The sequence below is a fragment of the Triturus cristatus genome, chromosome 1_1, assembly GCF_964204655.1.
Source record: "Triturus cristatus chromosome 1_1, aTriCri1.1, whole genome shotgun sequence".
In the NCBI taxonomy this organism is placed as follows: domain Eukaryota; kingdom Metazoa; phylum Chordata; class Amphibia; order Caudata; family Salamandridae; genus Triturus; species Triturus cristatus.
In genome coordinates this window covers 134,406,572-134,420,035 of record NC_140579.1, presented here as the reverse complement: position 1 = coordinate 134,420,035, position 13,464 = coordinate 134,406,572, and the positions used below count along the sequence as shown (strand labels likewise).

General features: G+C 43.2%; 1 protein-coding gene, 1 non-coding gene and 1 pseudogene across 2 annotated transcripts in view; 1 reads left to right on the top strand and 2 right to left on the bottom strand.

Annotated features, from left to right (window-relative positions):
• LOC146869805 (major histocompatibility complex class I-related protein 1-like) overlaps positions 1-13,464 on the top strand; it is a 551,777-nt gene that overhangs the window by 81,028 nt on the left and 457,285 nt on the right. Inside the window, exons 2-4 of the mRNA XM_085617524.1 lie at positions 3,014-3,067; positions 5,419-5,520; positions 6,477-6,661. Coding sequence (XP_085473650.1) covers positions 6,586-6,661 — 76 coding nt within the window. The 5' untranslated portion in view covers positions 3,014-3,067; positions 5,419-5,520; positions 6,477-6,585. The remainder of the gene's footprint in view (positions 1-3,013; positions 3,068-5,418; positions 5,521-6,476; positions 6,662-13,464) is intronic.
• Positions 9,205-9,339, bottom strand: LOC146869807 (small nucleolar RNA SNORA16B/SNORA16A family; annotated as a pseudogene).
• On the bottom strand, positions 10,231-10,373 carry LOC146869806 (small nucleolar RNA SNORA16B/SNORA16A family). Its single transcript, XR_014960000.1, has one exon. It is a non-coding gene; the product is annotated as a small nucleolar RNA SNORA16B/SNORA16A family (small nucleolar RNA).

Below are 13,464 nucleotides of genomic sequence, written 5' to 3'. Positions count from 1 at the left end.
GAAGAGAAATGCAGCATTGGGACAGCTGCTTACATCCAGTTTACTTTAATGCTCCTCGCTTGATCCCTCACTGTATGCGCGCCGCCCCCTCCCAAGTTGTCGCATAATGTGCGGGTGCCCTGGCAAGTATCCGCTGTAGGCTTATAGAACAGCCTTGGCAATTATGAAGGTACTCCTTTCGCTTGCGATTCTTAGAAGAATGGAGACAATGCAATGACAATTTTATGTGTAGAAAAATCGGGCCCACGTGTTGTTAATGCAAGCTGGTGCCCGCATAGTTAACGCCCCACGAGTGTTGTGGTGGCCGCCGCCGCCATTGTAAAACAAAAAAGCATTTGCAATGCAATAGGTCTCGCATTTACGCGAGACCTATTGCATTGGAAATGGTAGGCATCACGGACAATAGGAGGGAGGGGGGCGGGTGGGAGAAGGCATGGACAACGGGAGGGGAGAGAAGGCACGGACAGCAGGGGGCAGGGGTATGGGGAGAAGGCACGGACAGCGGGAGAGAGGGTGAGCGAGGGGCGAGAAGGTACGGACAACGGGAAGGCGGGGTGGGTGGGAGGAGAATGCATGGACAACTGGAGGGAGGGCGGGGGAAAGAAGGCACCGAAACACGTCTTGGCTGCAGTTAGAGAAACAGTATAACGAAAGTAATGTTCACAGTCTAAATAACACGTACCGTGTAACAACCGAAGTGAACTGGCGAGTCGCCATGGGAGGTGACAAATGAAGAGGAGGCGGTACTAAGGAGGGACTAACAAGCCTATTGATGAATCAGAAGCCAGCATTTTGGACGGACAATGACACAAGCCAATGGCAAAAATGGGCGGAGAGTGGGCGGGGCTTCTTTTCCCAACTCCTCTACAATGTCTCGCAGCGCATAAGCGCTGGCTCTAGGCTCGACCCAAAGAGCTACCTAGTTTTTATTTTAATTTATTAAAACATTGGCGGCGGGCCCGCCTTCAGACTGGTACACTGGAAGGACCGTGTTTGAAGATTTATAAAAAACAATAATGCTCAAATGGGAGCTGTGCCACAAAATTATGTGCGGCGCCCGTGCATATTAAATTAAGCGGGCGCCGAGATCAAGCTCGGCTCCCTCGCATATTAAATTAGGCAGTCGTCTTGATCAAGCGCGGTGCCCATGCAAATTAAACTAAATTAATCAAGTGATCAAGCGGGCACACAAAACAAAAAAGTAGCAGGGTCAAAATTTGCACTGAGTCGTTACAAAGTTACACAGTACTGCATTTCAAGCTGCTCAAAGGATAATAAGAAACGTCCACCCAGTGTTTCTAGATTTGGAGACAGGAGTTCCCAAATACCATGAGTGACTAAGGCTTTATCCTGAGCAACTGTCCTATTCATAGCATGTCCACAAATGTGCTGTTGTAGAAATCTTCACTTTATTTTCAATCTTGCATTATTCCAAGGTCAACTTTATTGCAGCCAATCCAAAAACCATAATTTTAGCCAACAGGTGTTTTGTCTTGTGGATAGAATCCCACCAACTTTCTCAGGGCTACAGAGAAATAAGTAAAATCACATAAATATCTTAGCTGCTGTCCCTCACTAGAGTTGGTATAGTGTCAAGTCAACCATAGTAAAAGGATTAAAGGAAGAATTGTGATCATAAGTAATAATTAAAATACAAAGAATATAGAAATCATAAAGAGGATTCAAAAGTACACCTCAAGTGTCATCCCTTGTACGTCTCTCAAGCAATGTGAAAGAATAAAAACCACAGAGAAAAACATGTGAATAAATAAGGAGGAGGTGAAACACTTCCAAGGCACCATTAAAAGCCCTATTACAAGTAATTATGCCAACTCACCAAAATAATCACAGTAAGGACAACATTTCAAGGTCTATCTATACACCCTGAAGTCCTCTCCGACTTCTAGGCATTAATGTGTATAGTTAGCCTTGATACTATAGTAAAGGAATCAACGCCATACCTTATCAACAGAATATATGTGTTGTACCTATGGTTTCATACTTGTCAAAAAGGCACTCACCTGCGTTCCAGATTGCTTCACCTTGACGACGAAGACAGACCAGGGATGACAATTTCCAATACCCCCTAAAAACTAACAGCGTGACTCCCTGGTTCGGAGACTAGAAGTCAATCTGAAAGTCTCCAGGGGGAAAGGGGTTGGGGTGAGAAGAGAGAGAAACAGAGACAAGAAGATTCCAGCTGTCTTCTTTTTAGGGAAACAGGATTTCTGATGATTGGGTAGAATACCGGATACCAGAGTTAATATCATGACTGAACTATCTTGAGTGTCTTGAGTCTTCCACCAGACTCCTATCTACGAAGTACAGAGACAAAAACAATAATGCATAAACCTGTGTAATTAAAGCCTAAACACAATCAAAGCATTTATCAAACCAATCTTGAACATGTCTATTTGATTATCCTTACCTATCTAACAATTCTGTTGGGCCTGGGTTACGTATTGCATAACAACTCTAATATCGGCTGAGCAATCTGTACTAAACAATGCCTGTATAAATATCACTGTATAAATGTTCACATTAATTCAACAATATTATTATCTCCATTAACACAATATAATGATTGGGTACCTGAATCCTTCTGTGCACCTCTTTAGATTCTGATGTCATGATTTTGAAGAGTTGTCTAAATACTTGACTAAATAATAAATGAGTTGAAGAAAAGACAATAACATAAAATAGAAAATTACATAAGGATGCTGTAATCCTTGACGTTATTTGCTTATGCAACTTATTGTCCACTTTTTAAAAGCACAACCTATAAGGTTCCAGGCTGTGTTTTTGTAGTGTCAATCTTTTCTTGCAAATATGGTAAATCCTACCACAGTATTCAAATGTGCATTCCTCTCTCTAGTTTGTGAGGTTAAGTTTTTGAAATAATAGCGATCAGCAGAATAATGTCTTGAATCTTCTTAGCAAAACACTCACCGTAGAACTGAAGTTTTTTCAAGAATATTAAAAGTGTGCTTTTCTGTTTGCTCTTTTGTTTCAGGTTATACAGTACTGGGAAGCCGTCGGTGGGAAGTCATCCATCCAGAATCAGAAAGTCAGGAGAATTTTCTAATTTTGCATATAAGGAATGTTCATGTAATCTTTGTAAAATGGCACAGACATGTTGAATGTGTTCTTGTTCATTCTTGGAAAAAAATTGAATATAGTCTATATAGACAATAGCACAAACATCCAGAAAATCATGTTAGAAAAAAATATTGGAATGCCGCTGGGGCATTACATAACCCGAACGGCATTACAGTGTACTCAAAGAGTCCGAATTTTGTGCGAAAGGCAGTTTTTCATTCGTCTCCTTCCTTGACACGAATGAGGTGGTAGGCTCCCTGCAAGTCCAATTTAGTATACATGTTAGATCCCTTAACTTGATTTAACAATACAGGGATTAAAGGCAAAGGATAGCAATTTTTTATTGGATCGTTGTTAACTGCGCGGTAATCTATACATGCACGCAGACCTCCTGATTTTTTTGCCACGAAAAAAAGTGGAGAGGAGACAGGTGACGTGGAGTGTCTTATAAAACCTAATTGTAACAATTCATCTAGATATTTTCTCAGATATTGTGTCTCTGGATCAGTAAGGGCACATATCCGACTACAAGGCAAGACTGCTCCTGGCACTAGGTCTATTCTACAATCATACACCCTATGAGGTGGCAATTGTGTGACCTGTACTGGGTCGAATACAGCAGAGAAATCCCAATACTTTTCTGGTAAGATTGTAGTTTGATCCAATGTGGGGGCACAATATAGCGGATGAATGGGATCTTGTGTCTCCTTATAACAAGGTGTTCTGCAAAATGCAGAATCCAAGGTTACAGTTTGTTGAACCCATTCTATCTTTGGGTTATGCAGTTCTAACCAAGGAATCCCTAGAATAATTAAAAGTAGGGGTATCGATAAAGTCAAACATTGTTTGTTCTGTGTTACCATTTTCACTCACCAGTATCAAAGGCGGGGTGTGAAAACGAATTAGGCCGGATGACAATGCAGAGCCATCAACTGCCCTTACTGGCTGCGGTTGTTTTTTCGGAATGTGAGTAATGGCAAATCTTTTTGCTAAGGTCAAGTCAAAAAAGTTACCCGTAGCACCTGAATCAAGTAAAACGGATAAACTATATCTTTGTTGGTCAGAGATAATAAAGGTAATTCGTAATGTCATGTGGCGAGGAATATGATTGAGAGTGTTAGTAGCATACTGAGAGATCTTGATCTCATTATTTCCCAAAGGAGCAATCTCTTCATCCCTTGAGACATTTAGTTTTCCGACTCAGTTGGATTGGAGGTTGCGCTAGCTATTGATTTCTTCTGTTTAGGTTTTATTGGGCAATCTCGAGCGAAATGACATGCCTTGCCACAATAAAGACAAAGATTTCCTTTCCGTTGTCTATCTTTTTCTTCTGTTGTCAATGGGCCTTTGATACCTCCTATTTGGATAGGTTTAGTTTTATCCTCGCTATCTTTTTTCTCAGACTTAATTGTAATAAGTTTAATATCAAACCTGGGTTTGTCATGTTTTCTTTCTCCAAATCTATGATCCAGTTTTACAACCAAATCCCAAAATTCTGAGTAATCGTCAGGTAAATCTACAATGTGGGCTAAAGAGTCTTTTAGGTCCCCCCTCAAGCCTCGGTAAAAGAGAGAAATTAGTTTCTAGCAAAAGACGGTTAAATGTGGACATGTAAGTGATGAGATCCTTAAAGCCCTGTCCCAAATTTAGACGTTCCATTATCACTGGCCTGAATGAATGTGTGACTGGCAAATAGACAAGACATGGCATCTTTAAATAGAGTGTAATTATGTAGGAGGGGATCATCATTCTCTATTAGGGGTATTGTCCAATTCGCAGCTACTCCACCAAGATATGAAATAATAAATGCAACGTTTTCGGTATCAGACGGGAAGACCTGTGGTTTGCATATAAAATGCAACTGACACTGACTCATGAAAGAAGCAAATCTCGAACTATCACCTCTAAAACGCTCAGGGTTGGCCAACGGAACAGGACTTGGACTAACCACGGTTACTTGCACATTTTGCACGAGCGTTTGACGACTTGGATCTGATACTGAGAAAGGACTTTGACCAAATTTTGGCGGGGCTATAATGAGACGGGAGTCTGAATTTTTGGGGTCTCTCCATTGTGTGAAGCACGACCTAGCCTTCAATAATTCCTCTCTTAATGTAAGATTTTCTTGCAATTATGGTAATTCCTACCACAGTATTCAAATTTGCATTCCTTTCCCTAGTTCGTGAGGTTAAGGCTTTGAAATAAAAGCGATCAGCAGAATAATGTCTTGAATCTTCTTAGCGAAACAAACTCACCGTAGAACTAAAGTTGTTTCAATTATATCAAATGCGCGCTTTTCTGTTTGCTCTTTTGTTTCAGGTTATACGGTTTCGGGAAGCCGTCGGAGGGAAGTCTTCCATCCGGAATCAGGAGGTCAGGAGCTGCCGATCTGGGGACGCCGAGCCAGAGAACTGGAACCAGGTAAGTGCTTGAATCAGCAACGAGGCCAAGCGCAGAAAGGTGAATGGGAGCGGTTTAAATAGGCTCCCATTCACATGTTGGGGATGTCTGCATACAAGCGTCTTCAGCAGTTACCGCGTCTGGGGTTCATTGATTATGCATGAGGCTCAACTGTCTTCTGAACGCGTGAGAGGCTCATGAATATGCATAAGGGAACACATTGTCAAAAATACAGCAATTATGCAAGGAAATACACGTTGTCAATTTTGATATTACAATACACATGGAAATACATGTGCCAACCAATATAATTTCACAATATACATGGGTAAAAGAGTGATCATTTCTTCGTCTACAACATTTATTTGAAAACAGTGGGTGCAATAATCAGACATAGAAACATGATGCACTATTCTATCAAACCACAAGAGTTTTGCTGGCTGGCATTTTAAGGTGGACAGGAAAGGAGACGGACATGTGACAATAAGCCCATAACAGTCGTCCTAAACAATGCTTTCAGCAATAAAATGGTGGTGTACTTTCTGTAAAATATAAGTACTCCAATCACCATATATCTCATATTAAGGAGAAATCATTGTAAACAATTTAACTGAAGTCACATATTCTAATGTTATCAGTTAGTCAACATAGTAAACAACACAGGTAAAAAGTCCAATCGTCATGGGAGGTTACAAATGCAGACAAGGCGGTACTAAGGTGGACCACTAATCCTATTCATGAATCAAAAGCAACCATTTAAAAAGGACAGTAACAGGAGCCATTTGAAAATATGGATGGAAAATTGGCGGAGATTCAAGTCCATACCTACTATTTTTGCGGGCACGTTTGTAAAAAATCGAGGGACTTTTACAAAAGGTTAAATTTGCATCTTTTTTTGCTAATCGTAAAATCACAGTATTATGGGGGATCTGCTACATACCTCAGCTGAACAAAGTCAAACTCCCACATGTATCCAGGTGGTGCAGCAGCAGAGTCGCCCTCAGTCACCAGTGCCAGCCACCGGCGTTGTTACAAGAGAGGAGGGAGTGGTGACCGAGCGCCTGATCCTGCCCCAGCGCCGCTTATATGAATATCTCCTGGACGTGTTTCTACCTCCTGGCGGTCTTCCCTGTCCTGTGGATGGAGCAGAGGAGACTCTCAGGTAAGTTACCTCAAAGTGCTACAACAGTGTCTGCATAGAGCCACACTTCATGTAGTCAAACTAGCCCAGCCCTTTTAGGAGGGGCAGATGACCGACCCGCCCATCATACCATACCTGCCTCCCTCAACCTTGAGCATTCCTGCCTCTTTCAGGACACTTGGACACCTGAGGAGGGGCAGATGTGGAACACATACTACAAACCATACCTGCAGCATTTGCGCCCCTTCCAGGGCCTGATGTCTACCGCTGTCTACAGTGCGTGCTCCATTTCTAGTTCTGGCTAGACAAGGCAGTTATTATAAACCTCATGTAACCACAAGCATTGCAAAACCAATCTGTGAGTTTTAAATCTTCTAACAAATGTGAACCCAGAAGCAGGAACTAGATCACTGATTGCCCTGGTAATTCCTCATTTCTCAGGGGACTCTCTGGTGATACCACTTGTGATCACGGTTATTTCTGTCGCCCCCGCCCTACCAGCCGTTTATCAAGATCACCAGCATCGTTAACTGATGAGAAGTGCTGAACAGGTTCACTCATTCTATGTTCTGGGCTGCGGTGGGGTGTTTAGGGCTTGCACCCACCTTACCTTTAAATGTGCCCCCTGATAAGCAGCAGTCCTGTTTATTCAACTGACCACACGCTTGCAGAAACATTTTAAAGAAACTGGCACATTAACTGAAGGAAAGGAAAAGAAGCACAGATGGTGTCATGCACCACGTATCTTCAGGGCACCTTCATTCTCAAAGACCTCATGTAACAGACTTGGAAAATTGTGACCCACTCCATTGAAATCTGAAATGAGTTTATTTATCTAACATGTGGGAATGTTTCCCCTTAGGGCATAAGATCACTCCACAGAGTGGCATGTATCAGAAGTGATACCTTCCAAACATGAACTTGGGAACATTCATGCCGTCCTCCCCATCTCTGATGACCAGACCATGAGTGAACCGAGAACCAAGTTGTGTCATGTGAGCCCTATTTCTGGCCTAGATTCTTCAAAGAGCAACATTATAGCCTATTGACTCAAACACAACAACACAACACACCCTGAACTCGTGTATTTCAACGACTCTCCTGTGATAATGAAGAACAAGCATTGGCATAGCCAATAGGTCTCGCTTTTGGGACCTTATAAGTATTTAGTTATGCAGCACAATATCCTTGGTGCAACAACATCGACTGTTGCATGGCTAAACACTTATAAGGCCCCAAAGGCGAGACCTATTGGCTATGCCAATGCTTGTTTACTTTGTTTTACCTTTAAAATACTCTTCTAACATGACCCTCCAGCTTGTTAGAATAGTAAATTAAAGGTTGCCATGCTGCATCACAATGCATTTGCATGTATCAGCAGCCATCTGGGAATGGGTTTTCTTTATAAAACTGTAATTTCAAGATAGCCAGACATGCATGCACATACCTCACAATGCATGCGTTTGCATGCAAATGGCAATCATAAAAGCTTTGACAAAGCCAATAGCTTGGCCTTATGGAGCCAAGACTATTTACTTTGCCAATGCATGTTTGCTAATGTAAGATGGTGGCACTTTGGAATAAACAAGTGGGGCTCATATAGGTGTAAAGGATTAACAAGTCTCTCTAGTTTACATAGTGCATTATCTGTGAATCATATATGGCCCCAGCATTGTTAAGGTTTCATACAGCTGTGGAGCCCTTAACGAAGACCTGTCTGTCTGCACTCATCCATATTCAACATGCAGATGGCAGCTGCACCGCTATTCCAATACAGTCATTTCACCCCTTTGAGTAATGCTCTTTCACAAATATAAATAAAGGACTACATTTAACTGGTAGATATTAGGTGTTCATTATAAAACAAACAAGTATTGATAAATTCAATAGGGCTAGTTTTAAGACTGTAATATCATGAAAATATCATTTGTGCATGACGGTGACTGCATGTATTACACATTAAAGCCAGATGTATTGGCTTTGCCAAGCTTGTTCACTTCTATCGTGCGATCCAGTGCTTGAAAAATGTAGTGGCCGATGCCACTTCATATTTGCTTTCTCGTTAGAAGCACCAGAACTGTGCAATTAAAATGTATTAAAACAAGTCAATCTAATTGTGAAAGAGACGCCTTGGTTGACTAACTATAAATCTGTTTAATAGGATTGACAGTGCTAAAATACACAAACCCTCATGATTTCAATAAAGAACAAGCATTGGCCGCGCGCGCGAGAACAAGCATCGCGGCACCAGCGTTTTACTTTGAACATTAAAAGTAAAGCGCGGGTGTTGCGATTATAGCAAAAGTAAAGAAATAGATGTTTTTTCTATTTCTTTACTTTTGCGAAAGTGAAAGTCATCACGGTTCTAATGACCCGTGAAAGACTGCTGGCGGCCGGCTGCGCACGTGAATACAAGCGCTAGGCCAGCCAGCAGCACTTTGAAAATTCATCTACTAAATGTCTCTCCCAGCAGCGCATGTGTGCTGACTCAGCGAGACCTAAAAAAGTACATCAAAACTAGCCCTTGCCACCTTGAAAGTGATCTAACCCCAACACCACACACATTATGTACTTCCTTGAAATGTTGCTCTTCAGTAACCATCACACTGAGCAGCAACCGTCAAGAAAAAGTGATTGTCTAGGCTCAATTCTATCCACATAAACCACAGCAAGTCTACATGGCTTGGATGAAAGCCACAAAATTAACCTCCAGCGGAGTTTAGAGGTGCATTATTCAATAAGATTTGATGGTCCAGGGTCTGAAAGCAGACATAGGTCAGTGCATATCAAGTCATGATACCTAAAGAATAGAATGCATTGTTCCACTCTGCACCTGGGTGAGCCAGGAACTGAACGGGCAGTACAACATGTTAGTCACAGCGCTATTCGGAGTGTAGGCACAAAGCCAATAGTGCATTAGGGGCTGGTGGATCAATTGGAAGCAACCAGTTGGCGTTTCAATTTCAGCTGGACAACAGGCCTCAGTTTGAGGAGTCAAAGGGGTCAGCTACAGGCAGATGCAGCAAGGACATCCCAAGAATGCCTACTGGGAAGCATCTTAAAGTAATGTTTTGGGGATACAGACACTGTATGTACGTCGGAGGCCTCCTAAAATTCCCTATTATACCCACATCGAGTAGTGTGTGGATGGAGCAGTTTAAGGCTAATCTAATTCGGTAATTGAATTTTCAATAGTGAAATATGTTAAAAATGCAGAACCAGTTACCATTTAGATGGAGCCATTCCACCATACTTTGCGTTTACACGTTCCATATTACAGTTGGGTCTACGTACAAGTGACTGCCCTAATACAAATATAATCGCTGGGGCACTGTTTAAGGCCTAAAATCCGACATCGCCGCCCTGGTAAAGGACTTACCTATTACTTGGGGTCCAGTTCATCTCCAGGCCAACGCTGCATAATGCAAGTCTACAAGTAAAGTTAAAAGACTGTCAATTAAGCACCTGGTGCAGTCATTCATATTGATACAACAGAATATAGACGGCATGCAATAAATAACATGGATCATATGCCCAACCCTGGTGGGTCACTGTTGCGTCCCCAGTTTACATACACAGCTTATTAGTAAGTTTGTGTTTCCCTGCAATGTTGCCAGTCCACTACACATCAAATGGAAGCTAGCGACCGTCAAAAGAAACATTTGCTTTTGGCACCTGTTTGACCACACCAGCAACCCAATTTAATGCTAGCATGGCTTCGATCAGGGCCTGGATTAATACCACAGGTTAACGGGATAATTTGAATAAAATGCCTTTAACCATGACACATTTAAAATGTTAAATTGAGTTAAGCATCTGGCTTACAACGCCCTATTCGGAGCAACCAATACGGTCTGCTCCATTGTATGTAGATTTAAAGCGGTATTAGAATAAACGCGCGACTAAGCAACTCAGTTACAATTCGGCTGCGCAGAATTATACTACCACAAGCTGAATTTAGCTTGCATGAACTCAGGCGCTAGGCCAGCCAGCAGCACTTTAAAAACTCATCTACAAAATGTCTCTCCGACCAGCGAATGCGCGCTGACTCAGCGAGACCTAAAAACGAGGGAAGGTGCAGTAAAACCGTTGCTTAGAATCACACAACCTGGTCAAGAGCGGAAGCTGGAATTTTAAATAAAAAAATAATGGATTTTCTTGACTTCTTGGCACATGAGATTGAACTTTGGATGTCGGACAGAAGCCAGATCAAGGTTTGAATCAGTTTGGGCTCGAGGATACAAGGGCACTTCGAGCTGAGCCAGAGCCAGGCATCCACTCAAACATGGTTTAAAGCTTCGCTGGCTCACCCACCTCCATCAGATAATGGCAATTAACAGGACAGGGTCATGGAAAGGACACAATTTGAGTAAGCACTTTAGTAAAGGTGAAGTACTAACACTGCGGGGCTTGACTCCTTGTTTCAAGGTCTATAACTTTCTATCTGAGAGTTTTATATAGTGTTAGTGTTGGACTTGGCCCTTTTTGCAGGGTCATCCCTGAACTTTTTGCCTTCCTCCTGTATTTTTTCTGACCTGTTGTTGGTGGTTTTATGACTCTGGGCACTTTACCACTGCTGATCAGTGCTAAAATGCATATGCTCTCTATTGTAAATTGATGTAATGGATTAGTGACTCCATGATTGGCTATTTGATTTACTTGTCAGACCCTAGTACAGTGCACCATGTGTGCCCAGGGCCTGTAAATCAAATGCTGCTGGTGGGCTTGCAGCACTGGTTGTGCCACCCACAGAAGCAGCTTGTAAAATGTGACTCAGGCCTGCCATTGCAGAGCCTTTGTGCAGCCTGGGGCTGCCATGTCGAATTGGCAAGTGCACCCACTTGCCAGTCCCTAAACATTCCCTTTTCTACATATTAGTCACCACTAAGGTAGGCCCAAGGTACCCCCATGGGCAGGGTGCATTGTGTGTAAAAGGTAGGACATGCCCTGATGTGTGTGGCATATACTGATAGGGAATTACAGCCAATTTAGTTTTTCACTATTTCAAGGCTGCCTGTTCCCATAGGCCAGAATGGGCAGTTTGATTATAACATCTTATAATCCTAACTGACTCAGGGAACTAGGTTGAAATTCGAGTTTAGTATGCCTGAACTCAGAATATTAAAATACATCTTTTAGTGAAGGTGTGTTTGAAAATACCACTTTTAGAAAGTAAGTATTTTCTTGCCTAACCATCCAGCCTGCCTCGGCTAGGTTTGTGTATTTCATGTCTGGTTTGTGAGTGACAGGACCTGGGGTGGCACCAGGAGCCTGGGTGAGTCAGCACTAGGCTGAATAGACCTTTCTGCATTTGGAGTGGTGGGAGGAGTAGCACCTGGGCTTGAATAGTGTTGTACCTGCCTTCCACAATGCTGGCTCCAACTCCTGTGGTGCGTCTGATGACCCTGGCCCACTGTGACAAAGGAATACCTTGTGCACTGGCAGAGTGCACCCAGAACTGGTTTGTACTACGTACAGACACCCTTTGCCTTCAGAGGACAAAGGATTTTGCAGTATAAATATTGGGGCCCAGACCCCAGAACTTTAGATCACTTCTGAGAATCAAGACGACCCATTGCCAAGGAGAAGAACCAAGAAAGCTGAAGGAGGAGACTGCCTCTGTGCTGTGCTGTTGGGGTTGGCCTGCAGTGATTACTTTATTGCCAAGGAAAGGAGAAAGGAACTTTGTGTGTACTTTTGCAATCTTGAAGAAGAATCTCCAAGGGCTTGAATTGTGCTTGCCTCCTGCCTGAAGTCTCAGGGATGCAAGACTTCACCACCAGCTCCCCTGAATTCCTTTGTTGGGAATTCTGCCTGCAGAGAGGTGCCTACTGTAGTTTGGGCCCTCTGAGAAGACTGCGTGTCGCCTGGAGCTGGAAGCGCAACGCAAGGAGGAGAAGCGTGTCGCCGCCGCAGCAGTTGCTGACGCATTGACGAAGAAGCGTGCCGCCGCCGCAGCTGTTCGCCGTCGCATCATCGTCAAAACGTGTCACCACCGCAGAGGTCTCCGTCGCATCACTGGAGAAGCGTGTCGCAGGGCCTGTCGCGGCTCAGAAGTTATCGAGTTCGCCGCGCGGCCATCGGGCGTGCACGCATCGCATCCAACGTTGTCGCATTGCATCAAGACTCCATTTTGTCACATCGCACCGGATCGTCACATTGCATCGAGGCGCCACCTTGCCGCATCGTCATTGGGCTGCAGTAAGAAACGACGCATCAACTCCCCACACAGTAAGGAAGCGAGCATCAACTCCACTGCGCAGCAGTAAGGAACCGACGCATCCACTCCCCTGAGTGTAAGGAACGGCGCATCAACCTCCCTGCGACCCTTTTGTTTGATTGGCGTGACACATCTAAGGTACTTTGAGAGTAAAGTGTTGCATTTACCATCTACATTAAACTAAGCTATTTTCTACCATTTGAAAGTCTTTTTTTGATTACGGTATTGTGGATTTGTGTCGTTTGGTCTTGTGTTAAGTCTAGTAAAGATTACTTATTTTTCTAAACTGGTGTGGTGTCTTTTTGTAGTCTCTTTACTGTATTACTGTATGTGTTCACAAATGCTTTACACACTGCCTCTGAGATAAGCCTGTCTGCACGTGCCAAGCTACCAAGGGGGTGAGCAGGGGTTATTTTAGAGGTGTAGCCCCTTACCCTGACTAGAAGCAAGGGTCCCTATTTGGACAAAGGTGTATACCATTGCCAACAAGAGACACCCATTGCTAAGAGTTAACTAGACCAGAGGGTTTCAGAGCGCTTTACAAAGCGTGAAAACAGTGATAAGAGGGTTCGTACGGGTTGACATAGTATAACCAGGGGGAGTA